The sequence below is a fragment of the Epinephelus fuscoguttatus genome, linkage group LG17 (genome assembly GCF_011397635.1).
Source record: "Epinephelus fuscoguttatus linkage group LG17, E.fuscoguttatus.final_Chr_v1".
Taxonomy (NCBI): Eukaryota; Metazoa; Chordata; class Actinopteri; order Perciformes; family Serranidae; genus Epinephelus; species Epinephelus fuscoguttatus.
In genome coordinates, this window is record NC_064768.1 from 21,682,543 (window position 1) to 21,708,089 (window position 25,547).

General features: G+C 42.1%; 1 protein-coding gene across 4 annotated transcripts in view; it reads left to right on the forward strand.

Moving 5' to 3' along the window:
* The window catches only part of trps1 (trichorhinophalangeal syndrome I), a 149,105-nt gene that overhangs the window by 71,331 nt on the left and 52,227 nt on the right, over window positions 1-25,547 (forward strand). For 3 of the 4 annotated variants that reach the window (XM_049602435.1, XM_049602436.1, XM_049602437.1), the window contains exons 5-9: window positions 927-1,533; window positions 1,900-2,114; window positions 2,583-2,793; window positions 3,705-3,942; window positions 12,163-12,970. In XM_049602435.1, coding sequence (XP_049458392.1) covers window positions 927-1,533; window positions 1,900-2,114; window positions 2,583-2,793; window positions 3,705-3,942; window positions 12,163-12,970 — 2,079 coding nt within the window. The remainder of the gene's footprint in view (window positions 1-926; window positions 1,534-1,899; window positions 2,115-2,582; window positions 2,794-3,704; window positions 3,943-12,162; window positions 12,971-25,547) is intronic. The other variant, XM_049602438.1, reaches the window with a different exon arrangement.

Here is a 25,547-nt window from a genome sequence, read left to right on the forward strand (position 1 = left end):
TATCTTCAGATGAACTAAATCGGCCACAGTGCACTGAGAGCGCCCTACCTAGTAGCATTTTGTGTCCACAAAGCATTTTTTTTTTCCTGTTACAGGGCTCGACATTAACACACTATGTCTGTGTTTAGGCAAGTTGAATGCCCTAAGTAAGATATAAATGCAATCTCCAGGGTGATATTATCTGAAAATAAACTGCACACTTGCGAGTCTTTCCCACCACTAAGCATTAAACAGGAGTGATGAGAAAAATCTGACATGATGGACACTACAGAGGATAACTCTGAGGTTGACCATACAACATAACATTACTAACCTTAAATATCTCTGTAATGCAGCATGCCGGAAAGTCTTAACTATTTTTAGTCCAGAAGCTAACGTTAGCCATCCTGCTGCTCCAACAAGGGCTCTAGTGTGATGCTGTTCCTTTCAGAAGCTTTGTAATTCAACCTTGAACTGTGGCGTTTTTTTAGGGACTTAGTAAAGTCTGAATTTTTATCCATTTTCCAATTCAAAATGAGAGTTAAAAAATGTTTAACTTTGGGTAAAACACTGTACCTGTCATTGTCACCAGCCGTCTAATCAAAGTGGAGAGGGGGCAGGACAAACACAGGGAAAACCAACTGTTACAGAGGACAATTACAAGTGCTGATTGACAACAGCTGTCATTTTTCAGCTTGTAAAAGAAAAAACTTGGGGAACACACAGACCTATTGAAGCAACACCAGCAACTGACCAATAGAAATTTGGTCGGAAATGAGCATAACAACCAACGAACCTACCAGCCGAACAGAACTTCACAGCCCTGCGTCTTTACCTAACTTCACAAATGGCCTTTTAAGTTTGAATCACATGCAGGACTGTATGATAAACAGGGATTTAGTTTTAGTTCTGATGTTTTTAATCCTTTCTTTTCTGCTTGTCAACAGGTGACGCTGGGTGGCAAGCTCATTGGGATCGGACGCAAGACCTCTGATTGCCAGGGGAATACGAAATACTTCCGCTGCAAATTCTGCAACTTCACATACATGGGCAGTAACTCCTTAGAACTTGAACAACACTTCCTGTCCTCGCATCCAAATAAAGTCAAAACCCCGCCAAGCACGCCCCTGCTGGCCACCAATAACCTTGCAACGCACGACAACCAGGGCAAGGGGAGGAGTCAAATCTTAGATGGGGCGGAGAGAGTCGCAGTTAGAGCAGAAGACGATTCCTTGGTGGGGTACTCCATCCCAGTCAGGGCGTGTTCAGATTCATCAAGCTGGACGGGAGAGCCGGGACGAGATCCTGTGCCTACGTATTATTGGTGTAAATTCTGTAGCTGGAGCTGTGAGTGGTCAGGGGGCTCGGCGAAGCTTTTAGAGCACTATGAACAAAGACACCGAATGAGCACGGGAGGTACTATGAGCCCCAGCAACTCTAATCCTGGTGGGGCGGACAGAGAGAGAGGAGGGAGAAGAGAAGGAGGAGAAAGAGGCCACGTGCCATCCAAAAGCCGCAAAGATCTATCATCTAACCCATCTAGCACCAGCCAAGGTAATGAAGTCGGAGAAGCATGGTGAAATGTGGTTGTGGAGTGCTTTCCATGTTTTTCAGTAGAAGGTGGCTACTTTAATGGAGCACAAGATTAATGACCAAGTATAATAAAATTAAATAGCAGTCATGATTTTTACTTCTTCTAGTACTCTTATGCTCTTCCTTGAGACGGCGACACTCCTGGCTTTACTTATTTACTGTTAGAAGTGCTACAATACTGCTTGACCCCTTCTTTTTTATCGTTTATGGTGCTGTGATACTCCTTGACCCTCCTTGTCTGTTGAATTTCTAACATACTCTTGTTTTTCTGCTCCAAGACCCAATCTGTTTTATTTAACAGACCTTTGCTATGTTGTCTGCTCCTAGGAGACCCAAACAGCAGTGATTCAGAAGCAGTCGTGACCAGTTATAACTGCCAGTTGTGTGATTTCCGGTACTCGATGGCCCACAGTGCAGATGTGATTGTAGTAGCACCGTTACTGCTGCACTACCAGCACAACCACTCCATCCACCGATGCTGCATTCAGCACTGCATGTACTGTCCACAGGGGCTCTGTCAGCCGCAGAAACACCTGGGGGAGGTGAGATTAATAAAATATTGAAATGTTTATTTGCTTGGTGTATTGGTGTTTGCCTCCCAATTAGATGGAGAATTGAGCTGTTTTGTAAGCACAAGGAAATAAAATGTAATATATGAACAAGTGTAAAGTTAATTGTTCCAATTTCCAGCCTAGTTAAAATTCCCTTGCTTCCCCCGACCCACCCACGCACACTCCCCACCCTCCTTTGTGCCAGCTGCCAAACGGTGCCGTTGCAGCTGTTAAAAATGCAAAAAAGGATGGTCAACAGCCAGAATTGGGGGTGGCATCATTCAGTTAATGATGCACACTCACGCTGGTACCCTCTGATATCTCCTGCATTCACAGAGAACACAAGCACATCACAACAGAAGAAAACAAACTCTTAAAAGTCAGTTTTGTCAGTAATATCCACAGCATGCAAAGATCCATGCTGCTCTTCACCAAGCTCTGTCTGATTCCTCTCAATAGGTGTCTCACCCCTTCGCTTGTCGGAAGCCCAGCTGCCCTAAATGCTGTTCCAAGTTTCCTCCGTCTACCAAGCAGCAAGACACCGCCGGATCGAAACCTGCTACCGCCACCTCTCCCAGCATGACCCCTCCTAATCCTAGAGGTGACCCCGGTATGATTTCGGGATCAGCTTTTAACCCCTCTAACCCTGCCCATCCTGTTGTCGCACAAGGTATTCAGAGGCTGAATATTTTCAAGTTTTTATATCCCTGCGCTGGCAACGCCTCAAGGGTATTTTTTTAGATTTGGCACAAACATCCACTTGGACTCAAAGATTAATAGATTTGATTTTGAAGATTACTTTAACTTAACATCCATCCCACTCATGTGAAAGTAATATGTCAGGAATGCCTGGATGGAATTTGACTACCTGTGTGCAGTCTCTCACTCCATGTATTTTTTAAAGAACATTGTATTGACTCGTCCTTTTGTTTGCATTTGAAGTGAATATTAATATACCCATCTAGATATTAGAAAATGTTGCCGTTTAATTTTCATATCGTAATTAACATTTGAAGTAAAGTGGACGATACAATACCGTTCCTGTTATATGTTTTGAATGGTCATGGACATTTTATTATGTGTCCTTGGAAAGTCATTGAAAAGTTTTGAAACTTTATCCATGAAAATGTGTGTGGGAACAATGAATCGGACTGATTCGATTTTGGTGGTCAAGATCAAGGTCACTGTAACCTCATAACTCAGAATTCATATGCTAATTATGACAAAATCTCACACAAATGTTTAACAGGATGAAATGATTAAGTGATGACATTATATATCCAAAAGGTCAAAGGTCTCTCCCTGGATAACAACCAGGACAGAGGGCACCATGTGACGAAGCTCTCTATCAGTCCTCTGTAAAAATAGTCTCTAAGTAAAGACAGCATGTTTCTTGCTGGAAATGATTCACTGAAATCATACACATCAATACATACACTCAAAATTCCTTTAAGTCTCTAATACAGATACTACATGAGTCTGGACAGACATGGATGTTAACTGCAACTTGACTGTCAGTACATTCAACATAGTCCTTTCTTTGTTTCTTGCCCCTGATATGTCCTGTTTTTCTGATCCTAGGCGTCACCCACTTGTGTGACCAGTGTGCATTTGCCACCACCGACATCGATGTGTTGCTCCAGCACTACGAAAGCTGCCACACCCTGATCAACCTAAAGGGGGCGCCGCCACATGTCAAGGCTGAGGAAGAGGTCGGAGGTGACAAGGAAGGGGGGAGAGGAGGAGGAGAGAGGGAGTACTCTTGTACAAAGTGTCACTTCATCACAGAAGTGGAAGAAGAGATTTTTAGACACTACAGGTAAGAGTACAATGGGATAAGATAGGGTTGATTCTTAGACATGAACGGGTATAAAAAAGCTTTGAGATACCAACAACAACATTACAGTTTTCATATAACATTCAGAAAAAGTCAGAAGTAGAACATAGATATAATATCAAGGGATGTGTTGGTGTTTTTTTAGAGGACTAGAATAATGTTTTTTTATTGAGTTTGCCACCAACTGGTGATTCTGTGTAATTTATTCACTGGGTGACTGAATGTGACATGTGATTGCATGTTATTCAAGGAGTCAATATTCCATTTAGAGGCTGACTAAATGTTCCCGTAACTGGATGACTGTGAGAATAAAAAAAAAAAAAAATCTTTTCCAAGTCAGGGAAGATGATCAAACATTGCTCATGCTGGGATTCAAAGCCCTGTAATTCTCTTTTTTACACCCAATTACCCAGAACATGTTGACTGAGCATACTCATTTTCAGCAACAACCCATTAAAAAAAAATCATACACTTAGCAGTCTCAAAGATATCATTTCGACATTCACACCTGGAAGCAATTCAGACCTGATAGATACACACAGATTTGTTGTCTTTCATGTGCTATCACATACTGAGTATCACCATACTGTGATGCGCTCCACTTCAAAGAGTCAAAAATCCAGCAATACTTGTAAGTGTAGATGCTTTGAGGCTATTTCCATTTTCCGGATACATATAAGCTCAGTTTCTGTTTACAGTTTCTCAGTCCCATCACTCATTTCCCCCCCATTTCAGTCTGTGATTTATGACATCGCCTGTTGTCAGGGCGAGATTCGTATACGTTTCAAATACTGGCAGTTTGAAACTGATCAGGAGATGTGAGTGTGCTCTTACACTATAAAATCAGCGCCAGGTCTTCTTACCTGCTGAGTTATCGAGGACTTAATCTGATCTTGGAATCAACTCTGCCATATGAAACTGTGAGAATCTGGTTTTGTTCCTTTAGAAGGGATTTAAACACTCCAGCCTCTCTATCACTACCTTTTCAAATGATTGCTGTCCCCTAACTCTACTACACTGCTTTAAGTACACTCCTATATGTTGACATATTTTGAATCTACTACAAGTACAAGGCCTATAAAGGAGTACTCTATTGATTTAGCATTGTAACTTTGAACTTCTATGAAAATAACTCTGACTATATTCTGAAAGAAGTACATGACAGAGATAAAAAATCATGTTCGTCCATTTCTCCTTTTTGCCTCTAATGGCATTTGCTAGAATCTACAACAGCACGCCAAAAACAGAGCGGAGTAGTCCTGTCAAACACTGTTTGTGAACCACACTCAAACTAATGAACTAGGCAGTGCTGATCATATATGAGTGAAGATTCAGTTACTGCATTGCCTATTTCTTGCCTCAAATGAGAAAGTTTGTGACCCGGACACCATGTTGGAAATGCAGACTGAAAAGAGGCCCGAAATATCAAGCACCACCCATGGGACGGACCAGCTTTATTAATTAATAAAGTATATTAAAATATATATATATATATATATATATATATATATATATCAATGTATATTGCAACAGCAGTAGCTGCTGTATACCAAAAAGCTATGATAACATTGATGAAACCAAGTCATCTGATACTTCATGGAGTATTCATTCAGGCTCCTACACAGACACACGCAACGCGAGTTGACAAAGCCCCTCCTCGCCATGCTGGCTGTGTTTACAATGTAGGACTGTTGGGGTGGGTGTAAATCAAAACAAACCAATCACGTCTTGTCTTTTGACAACCTCACACACCCCATCCTTCTCGCAACACTGCGTCACTAACAGCTGTTAGCGACCAGTGCCGCTAACAGCGGCTAACAGCTGTTAGCGACGCTGGTCGCTAACAGCTGTTAGCCGCTGTTAGCTGTGATTCTCCTTCAGCAGCTCTCTCCACCTGGGAAAGGCTATCCCGATGTTGACCCTCGTTTTTTGAAATCGCTGGTCACGTTGCCTTTTTGCCTTTTTTCAAATGCACCGGCACTTGTGCCTAGCCTGCTTGCTGCTGCTTTTCGTCACTCTACCTGCAGGGAGAAACCAGAAACCGTTACCAGCAACAACTCTGATGCTGAAATCATGAATGACAGTTTTCTTTTTTCAAAAAAAGCATCAAAATCAATGCAGCAGAACCAGAGATATCGTTTCTTATTCTGCACGTTCCTCCTTGTCAAAACCTGCCACATACATATCACACAATGCAACTTGCCTGGCTACATTTCAGTCAGAGTTTAGGGTGTGCTATTCTAGTAGCGGCAAATGTAGCCTCAAGCCGCTAGCCTCAAGCAGAGTAGAAAATTCGGCTACAGAGGCCAGATTTATTTTATTTTTTCTCAGATTTGCATCTCAACTGATGCAGTTTGATTTCACTTATCTTCCTCTGGAGTCACAAAATGCTGTATACAATTTGTTAGCATAAGCTGTAGTACTCCCTAGACTTGTAAACAGACTTTGATGTGTGAAATCATCCTATATTTATGATTACTATGAGTACTTTTACTGACCGTCCTTCCCGGAACAGCTTTTTTCCAAGAGGCTTGTCTGTCAGTGTAAAGCCAAAGACTTACGGATTGGTTGTAAGTTTACTTTTTTAATTTTCATACGATGCTTGACAGTAAAATGTTGTTGTTTGTTGCTTGCACAGATGTTTGTGCACTGAATGTGTATACCTGCTAAATAAGTCATAAGCTCAGTTTCACAGACCTTTAAAAGCCTGGAGAGGTCAGACTAGACTCACCAGCCAATTTGTTGCCCACACAAACACACACATACACACATATGCTTGTTCACTGGGTTTTCAGTGACAGAGCCAGCAAATGATAGAGAAAGCTATAAGTCAGGGCGGGAAAGAGAGAGAGAGGTGGTGTGGGAAAGTTGGTGCTGAAGACAAACTGAGAGACTGAGGGAGAACTGAAGATTGTGTGAAATCTTTTTGTGTATGCAAGTATTGATCTAGATTGCAGATTTGGATTGCTTCTTGATATATGCTCGCAAACAAAGTCACATACACAAGTTACTCTTTCTTGTTTTCTTGCACACAAACGCAGAAAATTACAGTCTGACGGAGCCATCTTAGCAAGATTTCTGTTGCGAATCAATGAAAGATTTAAAAGTTTGATTCATTTTAGGGTGAGGGCAGAGAGAAGGAGAGGGCGAAATCGAGAAAGAAGGGAAGGAGTTGCAGACAGAAGGAGAAGTAAAAAGTTTGAAAAAGTCAAGCATTGGATTGCACAAAGGAAGGAGAGTGAAAGACAAAGAAACAGGGGGAAAGTGAGGGAAAGTGGAGAGAAGAGGGAGAGAGGGTGACAAGGGAGAGGGAGAGTGAGAGCGTGTGGAGGGGATTTAACAGTCCACTCACGTCCCTAACAAAATCTAAGCCCTGAATCTCGGAGCTCAAATCAAATAAAACTGAAATAAAGCCAGAAAGTTTCACACCGCCACTAAAAGCAACCAAACCTTAAAGGAATCCAAGGCCAAGTTTTAGAAAACAAAATTCAGGATTTAATTATAGGGTGCTCAGAACAAAGGGCCGCGGTGTTGTTGGGGGGATAGCAGCTGAAACAAACTAATCAATCTCCCTTACAGCTTCTACAGCCAAACACTCTCACTGAGGTCCTGACATCTGTAAGGTACAGACATAGACTAACACCTTCAAAACTTGCGTCTTTGTTGCAGTAGCCGAGAATGTGCAATATGTAATTTATATCCTGTGTCCTTGTATTAATTGTTCATTTACCAAATATGTACGTCTTTTCTCTTCCTGTTGTGTTTTTGATGACTTGACTTTGATGAGGTGAAGGATGTATGCGCAAAGTCAACAGTCCTCTCCAGCTCCATATTGTGCTAAACTCTAAGCCCGCCCACTTTTTAGAGTTCTAATCAATTTTAATCCCCTCTTTTAACTGTACACCGCTCAAATATTCAGTTTCACAGGGAAATACGTCACAGTACAGAAGCTAAAGACGCTCTAACTTCTGTTTCACAGGGACTTTAAAGTGGAACCACCTTAATTTAAAATTCCAATATTATTTCCATGGTCCGTGAAAGTTCAGTCTACTCAAAGCCAGTGTCTCAAACTGGTCATGTCATCAAGTATAAAGTCTGGAGCTGCTCCGTGAATTTGAAAATATGTTGTAGATGACACTGATAGCACACTGGGGAATGTTCTGAGTATATGGGCACATTACTAGTATATGGATACAGCTCCAGACTTTTTACTGGATGCTGTCACACATTTGAGTTTTAGCACTCTAGTTATGGATTCGGGAGAGAGCTCTTCATGTCTACTAATATTTTTGGACTGTCTTAGACCACAGGAATAACATGTAGGGAGTAGTTCCACTTTAAGCTATTTATGTTCAAGGTGTTTGGGCTTTAAAATAAGTTGCAAAAATGAGTGTCTTGTTTAGGCACAAACAATATGAAGCTTGTTGTCAAACTGTTGGTATTGCAGACATACTGCCATGTAATCATTAGCACATGGTGAGTATACACCTATCAGCCAAAACATTAAAAGCACTGACAGGTGAAGTGAATAACTTTGATTATTTTGTTCCAATGCATTGTTCTGCTGGGAAAACTTTGGTTCTGGCATTCACATGGATACCACCTGACATATTCCACCCACTCAAACACTGTTGCAGACCAAGTACCCCCCTCATGGCAACAGTACTCCCCAGTGGCAGTGCCCCCCCAGCAGGATAATGCACCATGCCACACTACAAAAACTGTTCAGAAATGGCCTGTGAATAAAAAGCTCAAGGTGTCGACCTGGCTTCTAAATTTCCCAGGTCCCAATCTGCTCAAGGATTCTTGTGATTGTTGGCACCCCAGATGTACCCCTAATCCAAGGTTGCTCAGGTACGGCCCAAGGAATGTGTCAAAGACCTCAAAGTGTCAACCTGGCTTCCAAATTCCCCAGATCCCAATCTAAATGAGCACCTGTGATACGTGCCATTAACCCACCTCACAACCCACTGGACTAAATGGATCTGCCGCCAGCGCACTGGTGCCAGACACCGCAGGACACTCCCAGAGATCTTGTGTCCATACCTTGACAGGCCAGAGCCAAGTCCGATCCAAGGAGGCCCCACCTTGGATTAGGGGCATATCTGGGGTACCAGCACATCACAAGAATCCTTGAGCAGATTGGGACCTGGGAAATTTAGGTCGACACCTTGAGCTTTTTGCCATGCTCCACAGGCCATTTCTGAACAGTTTTTGTAGTGTGGCATGCTGCTTTTTTCTGCCAGGGGGCCACTGCCATTCGGGACTGCTGCTGCCATGAGGGGGGTACTTGGTCGGCAACGGTGTTTGAGTGGGTTGAACATGTCATGTGGTATCCACATGAATGCCAGAACCAAGGGTTTCCCAGCAGAACAATGCATTGGAACAAAATAATCAAAGTTATTCACTTCACCTGTCAGTGGTTTTAATGTTTTGGCTGATTGGTGTATGTGTGTGTGTCTTTAGACTTGTTATGGCAGGTGTGTGTTGACCCCAGAGGATGTGGGGGTTGTGGCCCTAAACACAGACTGGTTATTTAAGAGACTTAGTGCATGAATCTAAGGTGCACATAAAGTGGCACAAAAGCGTGGGATATGCTGGCTATTTGCTCTCATATCAAATGCCTTTAAGTTGGCTTTCTTGGGACCAGTCTCAAATTAAAAGTCTCTAAGACACACCAGGGAAGCCAACCAAACTTGAAACTCCGTATTTAATTATATTAACAAGTTAAACATGTACATAGTCCAATGCTGCAAGAGTAGACCTTTAGAGAGAATTTCATACTCGACACTGCCATCGGCGTTACATTACAAACTTCACATGTTGCCATGAGAGATATTAATGAAGACTTTGCCGTGTCGAGTGTTGCATATTTCTTATGCAGACACTTTCTTGGACACATTATTCTTCTGCTAATTAGTTTACTTTCTCAACACATCTGTTAAAATGCCACATGTCTCCATGTTGCTTTACAAGTAAATACCTCTAAGGGCAAAATTATGAATCCCATTGAACTCCTTTTACTTCTGTGACGCCAGTTTGCCATTCTCAAAGAAATAACTTAGTGAAAAAAAATGGTCTTACAAGCAAAATATTGTTTCCAAAGAATTTTAAAAAATCATTCAACCTGCTTTAATTTTTTATTGCTTTAATAATAAATATAATGTCCTCTTTCTTATTTGTCATAGGAAAATGTAATTCAGTGTACGTGAGACAAATGTAGCTGTTGACAGTGTTCAGAGCAAAGTTGGATTAGATCAGTACATGTGTAGAATGAATGATATAAACTCCATTCATCATGACTCTGTGTGTTTGTAAGAGAGTCTAAGAGCGAGAAACAGTGACGGAGCAAGTAAGTGAATAAATGAGTCAGTAAGTACACCAGTGCGTGTGTGCATGTGTGCATGTGGTGATGACAAACAGAGAGGCCACTGTGTCTTTGTTCAGCATCTGGAGACATTTAAGTCTACTAGGTACAAGGTGTACTTTACTCACACACGCATTTTCACAAATTTCGACAAATACCTAGACTAGCTTGATCTGATCAAGATGCTGTTTAAAGCCACAGCTTGAATCTGTCATTACCCAGGGAGTTTATTTTCTTCAGCAATTAATGAAGAGCAATGGATAGACGAAGACAGATAATATATACAGAGAAAGAGTGAGAGAGATGGAGAAGAGACACAAATCTGCACTGCTTTTATTTTATTTTGTATGGACCTACATATCAGTACAGTTTCACTTCAGTCATTCAAAGAACATGTCACAAAAAAAAAATGGCTTACAAATTACAAAGATAGTGCAGATGTATTGAGAATTGTTTTGGTAGGTTCCCAAGAAAAATCCACATGTATGAGAGGCAAGAACAGATGATAGTTTGATAGCCCTTAGATGTTTGCATTGAAATCTTTCACATGATTATATTCCACTGTCATAAGACACTCCTGTTGCAGTGTGGCAGTAATGAGAAGTCACTGGTGGGGAAACACTCAAGCGAAAACAACAGCGGCGTCGAGCAAATTGCTGCTTTAGGATGAGATGTGAGTGAAATAGGTGGAAAAATGTTCATCCTATTCTTGAGTCAAAGTTACACACCTGACTTATTCGCCGAATATTGCATCGAATCAATTCCTACTTCTCACGCATGGCAGGTCTTCTTTGAAATAATTAAGAAGGACAGGTCTGAATTATTATCCTGTTATTTGTTTTTCAAGAGGAAAGGTGTGATAAACCATTAATGTTCACAGCTCAATCAAACAATTGAGCAGTCAAATAATTAGATTGTCTCAACACAGACAAACAGATGCCGTTTTATTGTTCTGTTTAACATATATTAACATATTCATCGGGGTATGTTCTGACAGCTTCTAGTTAATATTCCTATATCTCTAAATATAAAGCAGCTGCCCATAATGGGCCCACCAAAAGCCACTGCAAACAGGAGTCCAAGTTTTTGGTGTAGATGGTTGATTGATTTTGCTCGCTGGCCCGCACAAGAAGCATCTAAACTGTTTTCGGAGCCAGGAAAAACCCTGATGTTGTGTATGTATATATTGCTGGTCAGTCAGGGCCATGCCAACAGGAAATGAAGGTGGTTTGTTGATGGGTGATTCATTTCTTGTCATTCAGATTCATTTACATTCCTCGCAGTTTTGTCCTAATTCGTGGTGATTTGGTGGAACACTGAGTCACTTTTTGGCCACGGGCTCAGTGAAACTCTACCTGAGTGGTTGGAGGAAGTTGGGCTGGGACAAATGCACTTTAAATGCAATTAAGTCGATTCAGGGAGTGGATTTTCTTCTAAATGTGATCAGTGACAGTTCCTCTTTGGATATCTGTCATATATGAGCCCATTGAAAGTTATTGGAAACGAATGTGTTTCACATTTTGGATTTATAGAAAGAAAAACAAAAGCATGTACTTGAATCTGAATTATTTGGTTCAGTCTCATTATTGTTAGTGTTCTGACTTGAGTGTGACTCACTGTCACATTAAACATAACCTGTAGCGACAAAAACTGTTCAAGAGGTCTTGTTAACGTTATTGTCCTGACATTAATTGACAAACCGAAGAAAACACCATTTATGTAGCAATCTAACCAGTGTGAGTGTAGAGCTGATTCAAAATTAAGTTTCATTAATTCTATTCCAAGTTAATATTTATTTGCAGATAATTCACTCACTGCTGTTTCTCTCTCTGCAGGCGTGTCCATGCGTGCTGCCGTTGTCGACGATGCGACTTCACGGCTCCTGATTCGTCGGCCCTCCTGGACCATTTTAACTCGGCCCACTGTCACGACTCCTCTCCCTCATTAAGCTCACTGACAACGAACTCCTTACCCACCTCAGTGACACCTTCGTTAACACTCTCAGCCAATGGCTGCTCAGCTCCCTCCACCTTAGCCATTAAAGAAGAAAGCAAGGGGGATCTTCGCCTCCTCTATTCCCTTGCACCGCCTGAGGGACGGTTGGCAGAAGGAGGCAGAGAAGAGGCAGGAGGGGTGGTAAAAAGTGAGGGAGGTGAGGAGAAAGAAAGAGAGCGAGAGAAAGGCTGGGTGCTTGGGGAGACGAGAGGACTAGGAGAAAGAGGAGGCGAGCAGGCACACGGTTTACTCTGGGTGCCCAAGGAGCGAATGGGGCCTGACAGAGGAGTAGAAAGAGGCGCAGGAGGTGGGAGCCCCTCTCTTTTCTCCTCCCCCCTCTCGCTGTCATTTGTTTCAGCCAACCATGAGGCCTCGCAGCAGAAAAGAGGCGTAGCTTCACCAAGCATGGTTTACCTGGGAGACACCAAGTCGTTTATGGGAGATACCAAGTCATATTTGGGAGATGCCAAGCTGTACGGAGGAGGGAGGCCAGGAGGAGCCACTGCAGGTGGAGCTGGAGGCGGAGGTGTAGCGGAGAAACGGAGCCAGATGCCTCAACAGTACACAGGAGGAGGAGGAGGGAGTGGAGGTGGAGGAGGACAAGAGAAAGGAGGAGCCGCAAAAGAGGAGTCCCAATCCCTATTACGGGTAAGGTGGAACACCCTCCTCCTCCTCCTCTCGATCTTAATATCCCTGTTTCACATTCACCTCCTTCTCTCATTCAGCCTAATCTTTCCCCTTTGTCTCATTTACACCCTGATTCTAGCTTTTAGCTCTGACTCTGAATAAAGGTCTTTGTAGCTAGCCAGATCCTACCTGCTGAGAGCATTAGTTGTCAAAGTGCTTCTATTAATACGCCTCCATCTTCGTTTCCTTTGAGTCAGATGTGAGGATTAGGCCTCATGCAGAGAGCAGCCACAATGAGATCTGTAATTCTTCCGTCATATCTAGAGTACTTGTGCAGATTGAAGTTGGCTAGCAAAGTGTGTACGAGTGTCCCAGCATGCCCACGAGTGTTCATATCTCTGCGAGCTGTTGTCCATGTACGTATGATTCCATGACATAATTTCCTTTCCCAAAAGTTGGGTTCATCTTTTTTTAAATTAGATTTTAACTCACAACAGTGAGAAACTTGCAGGTTGCTACAGCAACGGGGTGGCAAACTGACAGTTCCCATGGTTACCCCCCCCCCCCCTCCCCCCATCAGTCAGTTCCCTCATCCTACTTTGCAGCCCACAATGCATTTCACTTCACAGTGATGTCATGGGCTGGTAGGAACAGACTGTGGTTTGCCAGCGCCGCAAAGCTTATTGGCTATGATCACATTAGATCAGAATAGACTGTACTTTGTGTGTTCGTGTGTGTGTGTGTGTGTGTGTGTGCGTGTGCGTGTGTGTGTGTGTGTGTGTTCGTGTGTGTGTCAGGGCACTGACATGGGTCTCTGTAAGTAGTAGTATTAAGTGTGAGAATTGTGTTGGTGGTGTGTGAGTATGCACGTATCAGTGTGAGTTGAGTGTATGGCTCCTTTGTACAAGTTGTTGGTCTGGTGCATGCGTGTACACTGTGTGTGCGTGTGTGTGTGAGGTGTTGGCAGTAACTTGGCAGACTGGGCTGGGTGGGGCAGCAAGAGGTTTACTCATTATCGTGGGTGGGGCAGTGTGTGTCTGTGAGAGCGAGTGAGACCGAGAGAGAGGGAGAGACTGCATGCGTGAGAGAGAAAGGGAGGAAAATTGAGATGAAGAGACAAAGATAGGGAGAGTCAGATGGAGATAAAAGTACATAGCCAAAAAAGTTAACCCCTTAACACACAGCATTCGTCTGTGTTCCCCTGAAACGAGCGAGTCATAGCATGTACGCGGGCTCCTGAGGAGTTGGTAGACGTTTATTCGTTTTGGATGGAGCCAGGCTAGCTGTTTCCAACTGCTTTCAGTCTTTATGATAAGCTAAGCTAACAATGTCCTGACTCTAGCTCTGTACTTAGTGTACAGACATGAGGTTGACATAGATCTTCTCACTTAACTCCTGGAAAGAAGCAAAAGAACATATCTCAATGAGTGCACTTTTTGGGGTTTGAATGACATGTTTATGAGCCTTATCCTGGTTATGATCATATCCAGGATATGGTGTTTACGTGAGCACAGAGAAATTGGGTTAGCCATATTTTCTGTATCCACGAAAAATACTCCCAACCTGGTTGCTGATTACTGCAGTCTATTTGCGCAGGCACCTATAATGTGTACGAAGACAAACTGGCAATGGGAGATGAGAGCGACAGGATATATTGACACGTGGCAACTTAACTGCTAATTTCTTCTCTGTTGTGATCGCCAACAGTCGTCTCTTCTTTCTCAACCATTCACATGCTACGTACTGAGGTAATATTGTTCTGGAAAGCAGCTACGCCACACTTCCAACACTGTGCTCCACACTGGTGCCAGACTCTTACTGTCACTACAACCACGTCGGACAGGGGAGCAGAGGATGAAAAGGCAAAACTCAATTTGTTGGTTGCTCCCGAAGTGAGACACTTTTGCCGCCGCCATTGTTTGTGTTTCCGTTCCGTCGCTTGGCTAAAGCTGCAGGTAGTCGGCCGTGCTCAATGACCGGAGTAAGGTTAATACATGCAACATTATCCTGGTTTCTTTTGGAGTACGCCAGGTAACATTCGATTTTCTCATAACCAAGATAAGGTGTTTACATGCTCACACACACAAGCTAGATACCACAAGAGCTCGATCATAAACAGGTTATCCATGTTTATGTAAACACAGTACCCTATCCATTCTGCACCAGCTTGTTCCACACTCTTCAATGATGTCATGACATTTAACCTAAGGGAAATGGTCAAACCCAAGAATCAATGCTTTTAATGGCTGCACCATTTAAAAAAATGGGAATGTTTACACTTAGCCCGAACGCAGATGGAAGTATTTAGTATCTTTGGAAACTTTGGTGTCTCCGCTAAAGTTAAAAATACAGTTCTGTCAGTTTAAGCAATGTTTGGCTGCACATTATGAGTTTGTAATTATTGATCCATCATTGGGTCAATTCAGGTTGATGCTCAAATTATACTTTCCATGTCCGCCAGAGTCTTTGTGGACTCTGTGTGTTGACTGCCTACTGAGACACCCAGTGTAGTATAAACCACATCCCAATGTTGTATAAAACCATTTCCACTGTCCATGACTTCTATTTTTTTTTTTTTTTTTTTTTGGGAGTAATTCAGAGCCTTAAGGAGTGAATGTGTTGAGTGAGAGAGAGAAAGAAAAGACAGCCAGTGAGTGTGTGAAGGTGAGAAGAAGAAAGCGGAAGAGTGCGAGGGAAGAGACAAACAATTTAACAATTTATTAGAGGGGATGCTGAACATGACTTATTACTTTAATAGCTTCATAATATATGGCCCCTGCTACCATCGTTCTCCCTCTCCCTCCTCTCACTACACAATATTTATTCTCAGTTTCCATGGCATGCACTGACACGTCAAACACACACACACGAATATACCACGCGCACACACACACACACACACACATACGCACACAGGCAGGCAGGCTGAGGTTGACTCATCACTGGGCAGGGTAAGGGAGGGGCACTAATGCAAAGGATCATCTGAAATAGCTTAGCACACACACACACACAGAGATATTGACGCTTAAGGACACAAACACACACACACACACACACACACACACACACGTTTAGTTCAATTTAAATGCGGCCTGTGACGCAACAGGGCAGAGACTGAATTATAAAAGGTGAATCCACCCAAAATACAAATCGACTCTTTGTATATGGCAAGTAAAGAGAAGTGAGAGAGAAGGTGGGAGGGCTTAAGGAAGAGCAATGATGGAAGGAAGCAGGGAGTGGGTTAGTAGGGAGGAAGCGAGGGATTAAGAAGAGACAAAAGTAGAAACAAATAGCCAAAGTCTTATTTCATCCAAACACTTGTGTGTGTATGTGTGTGTGTGTGTGTTTTCTTTATGTGCCTGTGTGTGTGGTTCTGCACAGTTTCGAGTCTCCCGCATCCTCACTTGTGCTTTCTATTCTCCTCTGCATCGATCCGCCTCTCCCCTTTTTCATCTCATTCTTTTTCTTTCATTTCCCTTCTTTTCCTCAAAGGACAACTCACCTGATACACAGGGATCGATACATACACACCTAAGCTTTCAGGCGTACACGCACACATACACCCACAGAGTTTTTAGTATTCTGGTTCGGGAGGCCTTTTGCTTTGTAGAGAGCATATTTTCATTTGAAAGGCCTGATCTATAATTGCTGCACAGTGTTACCTTGTTGAGACATTGCCGCTCTGTAGGCTTTGTTTTCATAGTGATTTATCACCTCGAAGACATTTTCTCAGGCTGAAATGTTGTTTTCTGACGTTGTGACTGACTTTATGAGCAGTGCTGAGTAGAGTGTAATTACTTCCATAACAAATGACTCAAGTGATGTGAAAATTACCATTTGAGAAACCTACTTAAGTAAAAAAAAAAAGGTTCATAAATTACTCAGAGTACAAGTAACTTAACATTTTAAGTTCAGTTTAAAGTTCCAGTTTAGCAATTGTACAACCCCAACCCCTTTCAATAAGGATTAATGACTCTAAAAGCCCAACCAACCACTTGCTGCTAGATAAGTTAATGCTCTTATTATAATATCAATGATAGCACATGAAAAACTAGTAGTAGTGGTAGCTAAAGTTAGTTCGGAAACTACATTTTCAACCCCGGTATGGGCAACTTACTTCAGTGTGTTGCAGAGTTTAAAAGTGGAGACCTTAGTGTTTTTCTGGAGGCATAGCAAGCACTTTATTATGTAACTGTTTCCTTTTTAGATTTGGTTTAAAAGTGTAGCTAGATGTGGCCAGGGATTATCGCTGGAAGCTGCCTGTTGTTCTGAGTTTTGCTCTGGCATTTTGGCATCTGCAGTAGAGGTGCTCCACTCTCACTCAATCCCTGCATTTACCAAGTTGTAACAAAGGCAGAAATGGCAAATGAAGCAAAGTAAAAAGTGGATTAGTGGCTCAAAAGTACACCGGAGTAAAGAGCAAAGTACAGGCAAAAATGGAAAGCGTGTGAAGTTTGGAGATGAAATTAAAGTAAAAGCTTGGTTAATGTTTTAGTTTATAAATGGAATGAGACAGACTTTGAGTAATGGTGGTTTTTCGAGTTAAGTAGGGCTGAGAAAGGTCCGCCTCTGAGCCAAACATATGTGAACACGTGAATCTACCCAAACATATGTGAATCAACCCAAAACTTGGATCATCTAATAAATTCCAGACCGTGTTTTCAAAGGGAATTCCACCTCAAGGACGGCAGAGGGGAGCAGATAAATGGACGCACGCAGGGAGAGGAAGAAATTGTGGATGTGACCTTACAAACACAAAATAATTGTGTTCATCTTATGTGGTCATAATGCAATACTGAAATGTGAACCTTCGGGGTTTTAAAAGTCCCATGCGTGACATTCAATTCCATTTGAGTGGAGAGACAGACAGAGAAAATAGAGAGACGCACCAAGAGAGATAAACGGGAATGTGTGCTTTCAGCAGATCAGAGAAGAGTTTCATTAAAGTTTCTCTCGTTTACATTTCTGCCCGACGGAGCTAATTATGTTTAAAAGACACACACACACACACACACACACACACGCAGCTGTATTTCCATAAAGTTCTCATTACTTTGCTTTCTATTTCCCCTCTTCCCCGGCGTAAATTCATGCGTGTCAGCGTACATGTGCATCTTTGCGGCTGTGTGCGCTTTCCACTGCTTGTGTACTTAATTATGTGCGATGTGTCGGAATTTGCATTCTCTGAGTGTGTGCGTGATTGTGTGTGTGTGTGTGTGTGTGTTTTGTAAGGAAATTAAAGCATGAATTGAACTTATTTTCCGTGCTGATAATTTAACATCACTTTATATCCGCCACAGGAAATTATGGAGCTTATGCTCAAGTCTGTGTGTGTGTGTGTGTGTGTGTGTGTGTGTGTGTGTGTGTGTGTACTGCATAGTACAGTGTTCTTGTGCTTAATGCTTTTTTAAAGACAAAAAAAGGAAGAAAAACTTTGGTGATTTAACTTATAAATTGTGTTCTTTACTGAACTGCTATGTTGTCTGAATATTGTCTATTTCCTGGACCTTTTTGTCGCATATTTTGCACTGTCATGATAAACTCTTACATCCAACCACATTAAATTGCCATTAATGTGTAATTGTGCTCCGTACAGTGTCTCCTGTCAGTTTTATAAATAGACTGTTGTTACTTTTTCATGTAAGGTCCCTTGAGTCTAGAAAAATGTTCTAAAATACTATGTAATTAAGTGATAAGATCATTTGTTTTAGAGTTTGGAAAAGTTGCTCATGTGGTACAAAAGAACTGATAAACTCTGACTGGCAGAAAATATCACAGATATATCGCCGTTGCACAAGTCAACCTATACATACCTAAAACCTGCATTACGTAAATGCCAAAAATAGGTTTGAAGTAGTTTTTAAGGTGTAAAAGCACTCTGACAAGTTTATTTTTCAACTTTAAAAAAACACACAGATCATATCTTGCTGACAAAAAAACACAACAAAATTAAGGCATCCTGATCAGAAATATATTGATATTAGACTGATCTTAAAAGACAATTTCATAATACTAGCAGAACACAACAGTGCATATCTAGTCTTTGACTTTGGTTGCTTCATTTTTCTCAAAGTCTTGATGACTGATTGTCATTTTAGGTGGCCAGCGTATGATTAAGGGACACACAGAAAAAGTGCAGACATTAAACAAAATATCTTTCCATCTCACCTCCATGTCAAACTGTTGAGTTGTCCTCTGGAATTTAGCCAACAGCACTAGCATTGTAAACTCCACCGTAGACGTTATCCATTGGTTTGGGGACTCCTATTTTGAAGCCTTGAGTTTGGCATCACAGCAGTCACCACCTTGGTCTTTTGTAGCCAGAGTAGATCATATTTGGAGGAGAGACAGCGAGGGTTGAATCTAACTGAGAGCCTGAAGACACTATCTGCAGACAGCCTGTCATTTAAAGCAGCTCTGCCCTTAATTATGCATAACTTTAAGGCTTCATAAAATGTAAATTCATGAGTAATGTAAAAGTGCACCCCCCGTACAGTTGTCGCGAAGGGGAACGTTCTCTATAGAGACCAAAAGCATGTTTGTACCAGGCTGTAAACATGTTTATTTCCACTGTAAAGTTCGGCATTTTTAACATGGGTCTATGGAGATTTACTTATTGATTACATGGAAGCATGTGATGTTCAGGGGCCACTCAAAATGTTTCTGAGGCGCCACTGGCCTGCGGGCTGCACTTTGAGAAACTGTGCTATATATATATATATATATATATATATATATATATATATATATACAGTCACTTATGGAAAACGTGAAAAGTGCTGTCTTTAGTCTTTCTAGTTGCTGAAGTGCAGTGTGTGTGTGTGTGTGTGTGTGTGTGTGGGCGTCGGAAAAAGGGAAGACACACTGATATTCACCAAACTGCTCTCCCTCTCTCTTGACACACACACACACACAGACAGAGTTGTCTGTTCTGGACTGTTCAGTTTGTTTGTATAGCAGTCACATTTCCCATCAGGACACAGACTCAAATAAACACAGCCATGCTGGAAAGAAAAAAAAGTGTGTGTGTGTGTGTGTGTGTGTGGTAATGTGAATGTGTAAAACATTCAGACTGTGTTTAGTGTAACAGAAACATAATCAGACACCCTGTTTGCTGTAATTTCGACCCGTTTGTGTGTTTGTGTTTGTCTGTGGAGATGCTGGTGGACGAGCTTGTGTGTGTGCATGCGCGTGTTACGTGTGCATCTGCTCGATAGGAGTGTGCGTGTGTCACAGTCATGACCCGTGTGTGGCTTTACGCTGTGTGACAGTCCACAGCAGTCTCATTGTCTGCTAGGAATATTATATTTGGCTTGCAAAACAAATTACACCATTTCCACCACGTTTAGACCCATTTTGGCTAATCCACACATGCCACGCTTACCCACACATATTACAGCTGACAACATGTGTAGTGAGAAGGTGACAGCTTGGCATTTTTGGCTCACACTAATCAAGAATTAGCGTATTTCCTTGACTATATCTTGGCTCATGGTTTGGATGTTAATCCTCTTTTCAAGTGTGCTTTGAATTGTCTGATTGACTGATTCCGACTCGGGTTAGAAAAAACATAAAAGTCAAGTGTTCCTTTTCAACCTGCTCGGGAAACATAACTTTTTACCGCATCACACCACTTCCGAGAGTGTAAAGTCAGTCATCAGTCATAGAAAAGTACACTAGATTGACTTTAAAATCCCAGGATTTGGCTGTGTGGTTTTTCTTTGGGTTACTTTTTGGCAGCAGGGTGCTGTAGTGATTAGTCACATGTCCCTCAGCTGAAAGCTCAGGCTCAATCCCCGTGTGCCTGACATATCTCCGCCTGCTGAAGTGTCCTTGAGCAAGACATTGAACCATTATTTGCTCCAGGGCTGCTGCTGGGCAGCTGACCCTGCAGTCCGACCTTCACATGGAGGGGGGGGGGGCAGCAAGATGAGGAATTCCTCCTTCTGGGATCGTTGGAGTTCTCAAAGAAACTTTCCTGTGATTGTCTAAACTTTACTGGCACTCAGTGAATTGTCCCATTGCTGAAAAACCGCACTGATCTGGCGCCAAAGTAGGAAAAACCATTACAAGTATTGAGATATTTTTGCACCAGCTTTTAGATTAAGTACGATTATATGAGAATCTTGATCTGAAATGCATTTACACAAAAATGCAGTGGTTTATATCTCATAATATCATGTAATATGATATGATTAGTTTGACTTGAGCCTAACGTGCCGTCTGTTCAGATATCTTCTTTTTCCATTGAGTGTTTCATTGGTTCAGACACATGTCGCTTACACACACACAGCCTTTTCATTGGTTCAGCTGGGCGCCAGTGACACAGATGTTCCACCCTCTCCGCCAATGAACCAGCCAGGTGTTTTTCATCACGTCGACATGGCAACGGTAAAACACAGTGGTTATTTTAGCTCCTAGCTGTAATTTAGACGTTTACATCAATTACTGTTACAATCAACTTACACACACACTACTGGAAGATTGTGTGTGTGTGCGTGCGTGCCTGTGTGTGCATGTGTATGTGTGCACATGTGTGTTCTTTTTATATTTCTCAGTGTTTTCCTGCCATGGCTTGCACACCCAGTCCCACAGTGCTTGTATGTTTCTCTTTGTTGGTCTCTCTCTCTCTCTCTCTCTCTCTCTCTCTCTCTCCTTCTCTTTGTGTAATTTGGGAGCAATTCACTACAGGCTATATAGTGTGTGTGTGTGGGCATGTGCACGTGTGTGCGCATGTGCATATGTGCGTGCATGCAGACGTGCATTTGCGTGCGTTCACACATGGAACCAATATTGAGGCCAGATGATCATTTTGCTACAACAAGACCTCTACACGCAACGCTAGCCAGCTACACACACACACACACACACACACACACACACACACACACACACACACACACACACACACAGAAATGCATTGGGTACACCATTCTGGCAGCACTTGTGTAATTAGGAAGCTGATTGGTTAGATTAAATGTCCATCTGACCCCTGACCAATAGTTAATTTGAAAACCCTGCTTGCCTTCCCCTCTCCTCTGTCTCCTGGCTCTCCTGGCTCCCCTTTTCTTCCCTCATCTCTTCTTTTAATCTGAAATTCTTTCACACAATCAGGCCTTTTGCTTTGGTAATAGTGACTGATGTAATTTGACAAACGAGAGAAAAGAGGCTGGAGAGAATGAATAGTTTATATAAAACCGCTTCCAGTAAATGACTGAAAGTAGATTGACAAATGACTACAAATGACCTTTTTTCAGTTTTTATCCATCAGCGTATCCAGGCCATTTAATTTTAAAAAATGTCCTGCTTAGCTGAATCACCAAATGAAGAACAATGACGTGTGTTTAACATATCAGTTAAAAGAGTTTAATACATTTCCTTTTCTTATTTTCGTCTCCTTTTTTGTCCTTTGTTTTAGCTTTGAAAAAAACACTTTTGAACTTGCATTCATGTGTCTTGTGTCATTAAGGCAGCAGGGGTGTGTTTAAACACAGCTGTGAATTGTGTCACAGCATGCAAGGTAAAAAAAAAAAAAAAAAAAAAAAAATCCCTTTTAAGGAGGCGCAGTGAAGTTCACCTGCCAAACCACAAAGGCGAAACAATGAATGATAAGAAGACCAGTTAATCGAATCTGCATTCCTGCCTGCATTTTAGCTGCTGTCAGTTGCCAATCATCTGTCCGCCCTTGTGACACATCAATGATCTTCATTGTGTCTTGCATTTGGGACAAGTTTATGTAAGATGGGAAACGTCATCACAGTGAGACCTCCTTCACTGCAGTGAGAAAGTAGATTTAGTAAAGATGCCGAAGGTCCAGTACCCATATTCAGATTCACATCACATATGCACACCCACACTGTCAAACGTGCGGCATATGCACACACACACGCACACAGGCTCGACCAGTCATTTTGACACTTTAATCCACTTCACTTTAGGATATCTAGTCACACCTTGCTTTGGTGTAAGTGTGTGTGTGTCTCTGTGTGTGTGAGAGAGAGAGAGAGAGAGAGAGAGAGAGAGACAAAGACAGTGAGAAAGTGTTTATATGTGTGTGTTTGTGAGCAAGAAATGCCATGGCAACCTTGGCGGTCCAAGGCCCTCTTGGCAAGGTAGCAAGATGGCCCTGGGCACGTGCGCGTGCAGCAGACTGTGCCATCCCAGTGTGTGTGTGTGTGTGTGTGTGTGAGAGAGGAATGTAAAGTGGAGATTTTCACTTTTAACTCTCAGTGGAAACGCACATCCACCCTCAAACTTATAATACACTGACACACACTCACAGTGCCATGCATACTTGATTTGGGGTGAAAGCTCGAGAAGGATACATCAGTTTTCTCCCTCTTCCTCAGTCTGTCTCTCCCTGAGCTCCTCCCTTTCTCTGTCTGTCTCCCCCCTCTGTGTCCCCTGCGAGCTCTTCACTCATTAGGAATTCTCCACTAGTGTGTGCATGTGTGTGTGTGTCTCTGTGCGTGTGTTTATGAATTCTGCTCCACTGGCATGATGCATCTTGTATACTCGATTTCCCTTAAGACCATTTCTCTTTTGTTCTCTTTCTCTCTCACACACACACTCTCTCTCTCTATCTATCTGGCTGTACAACACAACAGGACCCGGCACAACTCAGCACAGCTTCAGCTGCTCAAGACTTGTATGCTCCCAGAGCGTATATCGATGCATATTGTGTTCCTGTGGTCCTGTGTAGCTCAGCGGATAGAGCCAAAGCTGAAGGCATTATAGTCGGGGGTGTGCTGTGAGAGCCTTGTTTTTGTCCTGTCTTTATGGCTTGGAAGTTTTGATGAGAGCCATGGAGGGGCTGAGTTTGCTCAAGTTGCATTATGGGCTTCATGCCACTACTTCTCCAGTACATCTGTATGCGCAAACCTACATCAAATTTTCTCACAACACAGATGAGACTTTTCCTGACAAATGGCTGTAATTTGGGGCTTTACTTTTGTGTTTGCTCAAAATGAAGCTTGAAAGATGGAAGTTTTAATGCGAAAGTTGGGATTTGTTGAAACAAAACTGACAACAGAGTGGTCACAGTTTTATGGAAAATGTGAACAATTTGCAGAAACCATTTTGGAGACTGTGAGAACGGGTGACACTGATGGAACGAAAATAACTCACGCAAAGCCATACAAGCCTCCTTACTTTTGCTCTATATAACATCACACAGCCCTCTCATGGTTATATTCAATATATTGTCAAAAATGAAATCCAGACTTGTGACGCAGTGTCAAACTGGAGAAGTTTACCACTTCACCAGGCCGCCAAGTGGCCGCTCTGGCTGATCACTGCCATTCTTTACACATCTCTTCCATCGGATGCAGCACAGCTTTCAGAAGCTAATACAAAATGCACCTTGTCTGCTTTTGAGGAGGCTTACACACCTGTACACTTTTTAAAATGTAGATCTGATGTAATTATAAGGATGCATGTATTTTTAATAAAGAAAACACGGCTAGAAATCTTTGATCCGTGTCATCGATAACTGGGCTTTTAACAGTATTAACTTTGTCTGTAGGCTACAGCACAACTACTCAGGAGATAACAACAATAAACACAGTTAAAATTTACAAAAAGAAACCATGTTATGTAGCTGACTTACTTACTTACAGTTGAAGTACAAATATCAAGGAAAAATCTAGTCTACAAAATCAAGCAGGCAAATTACTTAGCTTCTGAAGTGCTCCTATGGAACAAAACTAGGTTATAGCTAGACCATGGTGAAGGCCAGAATGCTGCTTGCAACAGACAGTAAGCCTTTTAACCTTTACCTTATACCATTTCCAGGAGACTTGTGGCCCCTACCAGCAAGTAGAGGAGTGCGGGGTCAGTAGACAATGACGGTACAAAACAGTCAATAAAACAGGTTTTATTTACAACTGTGAATCACCGCAACAATGAGAGGTCCTTGAGCGCACAGTCATAAATGTGCACACAAAAGATAGCTAGGGACAGACATATACAAACATTCACACACAGTCACAGTAAAGTAAATCACATAAATTAAAGAAGAAAACCAAAGAGAGGTGTCAGTGTCATGCAAGGACCACTTTTTTAAATCATTTTTAGCGTGATTTTGACCTGTAGATTCTGAAATACTTGCATTGACATATGGCCTATTTTTCAGGCTATGAGAGGTTTAAGTTAAAAAAGGATAGATAGATGGATAGATGGATAGATAGATAGATGGATAGATAGATAGATGGTTAGATAGATAGATGGATGGATAGAAAGAAAAGAGTGAAATATCAGTTTGATAATTGCGTGATTTGTGTACCAGTATGTATATTTGTAGTGTGTGTGTGAACTGTTACTTGAAGTGCGTCATAGCTGCAGATGTTTGGCTTCTGAGGTTGCACAAACACACACACACACACACACACACACACACACACAGACACACACACACACACACTGACACAAACATTCACACAGTCAGGTCCCCTAGTCCCATCTATCCTGTTCCTTAATAGACCAGGTGCAGCCAAACAATGGGTGTGTGCACACATGCCCCTGTGTGTGCGTGTCTGTGTGTTACTGTAAGCTACTGCTGTGTTCACATGTCCTTGAGCATTATTTTTTTCAAATTGTC